This window comes from Miscanthus floridulus, chromosome 5, assembly GCF_019320115.1.
Source record: "Miscanthus floridulus cultivar M001 chromosome 5, ASM1932011v1, whole genome shotgun sequence".
Lineage (NCBI taxonomy): Eukaryota > Viridiplantae > Streptophyta > Magnoliopsida > Poales > Poaceae > Miscanthus > Miscanthus floridulus.
In genome coordinates, this window is record NC_089584.1 from 2,788,911 (window position 1) to 2,796,085 (window position 7,175).

Consider the following 7,175-nt stretch of genomic DNA (forward strand, 5'->3'; position numbering starts at 1 on the left):
GTGTACGTGAGTGCATGCGTGGAAAGGTGGCACCAACACAGAGCCTCGTTCTCGCTCCTATGGGCCCGTTTGGTCTAGCTTACACCAGGACGCCTTGATCCTTAACAAGCTGTAAAGTTTACAGTGTTTGAGGTCTAGCTTACACCAGGACGCCTTGATCCTTAACAAGCTGTAAAGTTAATATATAATAATATAAAATGTGAAGTAGGCCTGATGCAAGCGGTAGTCTTATCGCCTATGAATAATATAAAATGTGAAGTAGGCCTGATGCAAGCGGTAGTCTTATCGCCTATGACCGAAAGGTTCCGGGTTTGAGTCGCGGTCTCGCATTGCACATGCAAGGGTAAGGCTTACCACTAACACTCTTCTCAAGACCCCACACAGACTGGGTCCGCCCTTTTTTTACAAATATGTATGTGCCCGAGAAAATTAAACTATCCATCCACAATGGAGTACCTTCACATTAAAAAAAAGGAGTACCTTCTGAACGTACGTTGCTTCAAATCTTCAACGCCTGCTGCATGCTGCACATACTACAAGCAACTTTTCTATTTACAAACATCCTTTTGACAAATCATTTCTGAAATTTTAAATTGGCTTGTACCATTCAGTGCAGGTCATTCTTGATGTTGGATAGTCTCCTAAAGTTAGAACTGTCGACAATCGAATGTTCATGTGATCTGATGGCCTCCAATTTGCATCTATCAGTAGAGCCCTCTAAGATCAGTATCATGGACTGTAGACTTTGTTAGAAGTTCAGTATGTACAGAACACCCCTGCTGTCGTCTATCAGTCAATGAGCCTCATGCAGAGCTAATCTTTGTTATCCTTGAGTAGTCACCAACGTTGGCAACAAAAAGTGGGTCTTTCTCATCACCGAACATATTTTCTTCACTCGTTTGCTCCAATTCTTTTGTCAAGTCTTCCATTGTCTTCTTTAAGTTAGCTTTGCTCATCTGTGCACCATCACCCATTGAGATGCCAACCATGGTGATTTTGGGAAGGAGAGGGTTTGCTTGTAAATTACTCTTCACGTCGGCATCATATCTGGTACCAAACAGAGATGGCTTCAAAATATGCTAATAAAAAAATCCTTGTATATAACCAGATAAGTGGAGCAGCAACTGAATGGATTATGATGTTAAAAGTTTTTTTAGGCTCTATATTATTGACATATTTGACCCACTACCAAGTTTGATAGGAAACTCTATCAAGATAGCAAGATATTGAACTAAATGCATAGGACACATGGTTAATGCATTTGTGCATGACACCAAGCAGTATTGATTAAACAAACCTGCTAAACTTATTGTCACTTTCTTGTGCTTTGAACTTTCTGTCATGCCGTGGCCATATATTTGGAAGCAGATTGCTAAATGGAAAGTGATTATGATCTTCATTATTGTGATTTCTGTAGCTGCCATTGTCAACACTTGGCTCAGAAGATTGAGTTTGTTGATTATTCTGGCAACAGTCGTCATCATTTGAAGCAGTTAAACTGCTGGTAGTAGCAATATTAGCAATCGAAACAGCAGTCCTGAAAAATGTGAGCAGAATATAAACATAGATGGTTCACAACGGTGAGCAAATAAAAGGGGGGAATAAATAAATATGAATCAAAACTTAGTGCCAGTATCGAAAGATGGTTCAAAATGGAGAGCAAATGAAATGTTAAAATAAACAAATACCAATCAAACAGCTAGCTTAGCATATTATTAAAATTTATTATCGATACCAACAATACCTATGTCCATAACCCACTCGCCCATGAGAAAAATTAATTGCAAACTAGACTAAAAACACGACCAAAAAACGATATTATCAGGAAAATGTTTCCCTTATGACAAGAAAGTTATTTCATGTATGATAAAAAATAATTATAGCAGTAACTGGGCATGCACAACTAAGAAAAAGAAGTATTTCATAAGCCTCTTTAAGTCAACTCAGTAAGTTAATCTTCCTACACATCCAACAAACAATTATATGAAAAACTGAAATAAGAGAGAAGCAATTGCGTCTGCACCTTTCTTCAAATGAATCAACAACATAAGGGAACTTTGGTTGTATACCAGAAGCTTTTCTCAACCACTTATTTCCTAGAAGAACTTTATCAACAACATCAAGAAACTGAATCTCTGCAGCTTTCGTTACAACATTTAATGGTATACCAGCTGGGCCAATCTCATTCATTAATTCTTGTACCTAAATCAAAAGTACCTCGTACTGTCAGCCAGAAATTGGATTAAGATATATTGCTCTAAACAACAAATTCAAGACATATTATGTGCAAAAAATGGCCATAATACCTCTGGAGGATCAAGCAAGCTTTCAGCACTTTCTTCAATAATTTCTGATGCTAAACTATCATCAACAATATCCCTTCTACGTTGTGTATGGCGATTTTGCATTATTGAATGGAAATGCTGATCCATTGAAGCTTCAAGAATATTGTCCAACAAGTTTTTATCAAAAAAGTATGGTGTGTACCTGACATTATGAGCATAAAGAATCATATCAGGCTTGCGCTGACATATTTAAGGCACCAAAATATATGATCAGGTTTTCCTGGTGCCAAAGAGAATTATCTATAATACAGACCATAGATAGCACAAACAGAATAGTCCATGAGGACATATCAGTGGACCATATGAGGACATGTCATAATCGTCTTCTTGACATTTCTCAGTGACAAAGTTGCACAAAAACGAAAATCAGTACAATTGAATAAAAATAAAGAAGAAATAAAAAACATTAATCTGGCAAGGTGAAAATCAGAAAATTAAAATTTTAAAACAGAAACAACAACAACAACAAAGCCTTTAAGTCCAAACAAGTTGGGGTAGGCTAGAGTTGAAACCCAGCAGAAGCAATCAAGGCTCAAAATTTTAAAACAGAAACAGAAAATAAATTTAAGGAGTAAAGTTCTTAGACTTGTCAATGTCCAAATGATGTCTGCTCATGCTGAGTGCAAATCATAGGAAATACATTATACATGCATGCATAAAAAGACAACAAAAGATAACCGCACACCTTTTTTTATGAGGATAACCACACATCTTTGATATGCCAGTAAAAAACATTAACAGATGATATAGAGTATTTACAGAAATAATCAAAGAGGCATCAGGAAGATCCATACCATCTAATTCCATCATTTGTTGCCACTGCAATATTCAAGTTTTGCGCACCAAAAACAGGAACACCACCAAGTTTTTTCCTTCTGCCCCTTTGTGGAAGTGACTTCAATAGCTTATTGGCAGCCTGGACCTGAAAGGGAAACAATATAATCTCTAACGGCATGCTTAAGTTATACGTAGGCTGAGAAATTTTAGCACATACCTGCTTTTCATTTGGAACAAACTGGAACATGTGAGGCTTTTCCTGCACAAAAATTATTTGCAATGTTACAAAGAGAACATGCAGAGTGCAAATCATACATAACAAATATTGCGAACAAAAAAAAGCTGGTGTCACTCCATTCCGGAATGATAATCATATTCATGTAAAAGTCAAACTTTACAAATTTGATCAACAATTATTCAAATTATATACTCCAGTACAAGTTTAGAACATAAAACTTGCATCAATGGATTTGTATTCAAAATGCCTCTGAGCTGATGTTGATTCTTTAGCAAATGACAACATAAAGTAAGAGGAATCAATGATCAAAATCTAATTTGTTCGACTTTTCCCTGATCAATCAAAATACGATTCAGATTATCATTCCGGGACAGATGGAGTATTTAAAAAAAAGAAAAAGAAAAAGGATAATAATACAGTGTCAATCAATATGAAATGTAGACGCATGAGCCATGACAGTTGGATGTGCCAAAAAGTAAATGATAGCAACAGATAAAAATCTAGACATGTCGCTGAGTTGCTTGAAAGCAATGAGACAATACAAAATTTAATTAACAATCTCAGAGAACTGAATCACATGGCCTTTAATAATGCTATGCAAAAGAGTATTATAGTGCTATGTGATTATTTGCCATTATCAGTAATCACTGTCGTATGTTCGCAGCTAGAGAAAATTTAGTTTACATTCGATGGAGTCAACCTTAGTCTAGAATCTAGAGGCAACGACGGATGCAATTTTAAGAATATTTCCTCATTTTTAAAGGGTAGAAAAGCCTAACACGCACATCATGTAAGAATAAAGTATATGACCTCTATATCTGTGACTCCTGTCATGTTTCATATCTATAGCTTAGTCCTATTTGCTTTGGATTCAGAGACTTTGTTGTTCTTAATGTGACTAAAACAACTGATACTGATGAGTTACTCGATCCCATACAGGGAGCACCTGGAACTGTGTTACCATACTATAAAAAAATACTAGACACTAAAGCTCAGCAGTGACACAACACAAAATATAAAGCTAAAAGAAAGTCAAGAGCAAATAAAAAAATATCAGAACTCCCTTATCATAAAAAAATTGAAAAGAAAATTATTTTCCTTGAAAAACGACCACAACTAACCTTGAAATGTTCGTATGCTACATCAAGGCGACAAGCCCCCACCATGCCGCTTGGTACATTTAGTCGCTTTACATAGGATACTGGAAACGATAAAGCAAATTAGCTCAAATCCTTTCAGACTAACTAAATAAGCTGGAGATAACTACATTTGTAGAACACTGTTATAGAAAAGGTAGTGCTGAGAAATCAAGTTCTTTTAGACGGCAATTATGAATAAATCCTGCTTAGAAATAAAGCATCCTTTCTTGGTACAAGATAGTGCAACCTACCACCACCAAAAGAAAGTGTAAATTACATCCAGAGAACTAGGAACCAAAGTGGATGCTTTTTAACCTGCCCAATAGGTCAATAAGCAACTGTGGAGCTTTTTGTCTTGCCAGAGCTGGTCACAGTCCTCAGAATTAATTATACAAGTTTCGCTGTGCCAAAAGATAGGGGTGCATTGCACTCAGGTTTGGGTTCAGGACACCTATTAACCTGAAGTCCAGAGCTGAGAATTGGCTTCAGTCAACTTTTATTACCCCTAACTGAAAGCAGTTCCCAAGGTTGGACTTAAGGGAAAAGTGTAACTGTTAGTGTTAGTCATGCCCACACTTGAATATTCAATTTTTGCAAAAGAAGAAAAATGATAGCCTAGAATCCCGATGTTAATCTAAATCCGATACATTATTCGAAAGCAGTTCCCAAGGTTGGACTTAAGAGAACTGAAAAAATATTAACTGGGTATTTCTATGCTCTGGTGTGAACAGGCTTTAAATAACTGATATGATCACAAAAGCATCAGGCAGAGGAGAACGAGAAACGTTTAGAGACAGCATTACCTGCATCATTCAGATCCATAAAAAACCTAAATACTGGACTATTTTCGCTCTTCTTCAACGGTGATAACATCCTTTTGAACCACATAGGAGTCCTGAAACAAGAATAAATTTCAAAATGCCAATTAGCAGGACCGGGTGAGAGGTTAAAATGTTAGCTCAGCTATGATATATAACTATATGTTGCAGTCAACCGCGAGAATGTTTTTCCTGACCTTTCCCACATTGCTCGGTGGATTAACATACTACATCCCGATCACAGAATTACCATGATGCGTGTATTTACTTCACATGACAAGAGTCGAATTGGTTTCAAATTAGCGTGCACACACAGTACAGAGCTACAGGCTAACACATTCGATTTGGTGGAGCCTCAGAATTACAGGTATGTTGCAATCCCATCCATAAGACGGCGGCAGAGGCGCAGTGTGGAAAACACGGCAGAGTGCAGGGCACCGGTTGGGGGCGGCTATTACCTGTTGGCGAGGAAGCGCGGGAGCTCGAAGCGTGTGGTAACGGCCATGAGCCCGTTCCCGGATGGGTCGAGCATGGTGAACACCTGGCCCACGAACGCGGGCCCCGCGCCACCGCCAGCCGTATTACCCCGGCCGGCCGCGCCCGGCAGCGGCTGCGGCCAGCGGCGGGACTCGGAGGAGGCCGAGGCCGAGGCCGAAGCTGAGGAGACGGGGAGGAGGAGCGGGACGGCGAGGTGGCCAGCGGAGGGCGAGGGCGAGGGCGAGGGCGAGGCGGAGGCAGGTGGGGATGGGGACGGGGAGGAGAGGAAGGGGAAGGCGGAGGCGAGGGAGGGGAAGGGGTTGGACGACGAAGAGGAGGAGGAGCGCGGCATGGTGGGCCACTGGACCGAACGGTGGCGCCTGCTTGGTGGTCGGCGGTGGGGACTGGGTGGCCAGGGTGGGGCGTGCCTTTTTGTTAGGTTGGGTGGGGATCTGGGCTTTGGGACTGGATCGCCGGCAGTGCTCCACAGCGCACGCTTATCCGATTCCACCACCAATCGCCTGTCTGATGCGTGTACCTCTCACAGGGCTTTGCTTGTGGATGAAACACCTGAATATCCGATCGACTATCCAATGCCAACGGACAATGTCACAAATTTGCAGGTGAAACTATTCAAGTAGTGCAACTGCGAAACTTTTGCATAGCAATTGTCTCTTCCTTTCCTGGAAAGTTCATAGCAACATTCTTTGTTCAGGAAAATGATACATGAACTAGGATCAATCAGAAGCAAAATAAAGGGCTTGCCTTCAGAGAAAAGAAAAATAAAGGGGCTCCCGGTGCCGTGTAGGCTTGCAGCTGTTGTCTGATGATGATCAGTAAGCCTCCGACACTGCCATCAGAGATCACTCCAATATATTTTCTGTACAGAAAATGTGAAGGATGCACGAAAAAACATCCCTTCACCAGATCTTGACTAACTTACGCTCAACAATACCGCCTTGCATGCCATCCTTTGAAACATTTAAACCGAGGTCGTTTCCTATTTGTTCGGAAGAATCAAGAATGTAGGTTTCCTCCGGGAGTCGGATTGCTTGGCTTGTTTTGTACAACATTCTTCCTTTTGAACATGCAGACAGCCCAACTGCTAGCTCACGTGTTTGTACCACTTCCCCGAGTCGAAACAGTCGTTTCCTGTTTCTGAATGTCTAGACTGGAACCATGGTTATTAAGCCGGTAAGGCGAGGTGCGGCGCCGCACCCCCTTCCAGACGCTTAGGCGAATTAGGCGTGTGGTGAGGCGACGCCATACACATACCCTAACCTTCCATAGAACAGCACAAACATACACTTATACATACATTTTTGCTGCCAATTCTGGAGCCCATGTAGCAGTGATCCTCCTATTTCCAGTTGTCTTGTTC

The 7,175-nt window shown here is 40.6% G+C and overlaps 1 protein-coding gene across 1 annotated transcript; it reads right to left on the reverse strand.

Annotated features, from left to right (window-relative positions):
* Window positions 1-265: 265 nt before the first annotated feature.
* LOC136451332 (uncharacterized) lies at window positions 266-6,195 on the reverse strand. Its single transcript, XM_066452044.1, has 9 exons — window positions 5,776-6,195; window positions 5,303-5,394; window positions 4,482-4,561; window positions 3,340-3,381; window positions 3,140-3,267; window positions 2,307-2,487; window positions 2,024-2,202; window positions 1,298-1,537; window positions 266-1,047 (listed from the first exon to the last, which is right to left on the reverse strand). Exons 1-9 carry the CDS (start codon window positions 6,144-6,146, stop codon window positions 804-806), a joined length of 1,557 nt encoding a protein of 518 aa, XP_066308141.1. The 5' UTR covers window positions 6,147-6,195; the 3' UTR covers window positions 266-803.
* Between the last annotated feature and the right edge of the window lie 980 nt (window positions 6,196-7,175).

Excerpts from the sequence above, each read along its gene's own strand:
- LOC136451332 (XM_066452044.1), bottom strand. The coding sequence starts at position 6,146 with ATGCCGCGCTCCTCCTCCTCTTCGTCGTCCAACCCCTTCCCCTCCCTC. Across the intron at positions 4,562-5,302 it reads TATGGATCTGAATGATGCAG|TATCCTATGTAAAGCGACTA; the intron begins GTAATGCTGTCT and ends TATCGTTTCCAG. Across the intron at positions 3,382-4,481 it reads TAGCATACGAACATTTCAAG|GAAAAGCCTCACATGTTCCA; the intron begins GTTAGTTGTGGT and ends ATTTTTGTGCAG.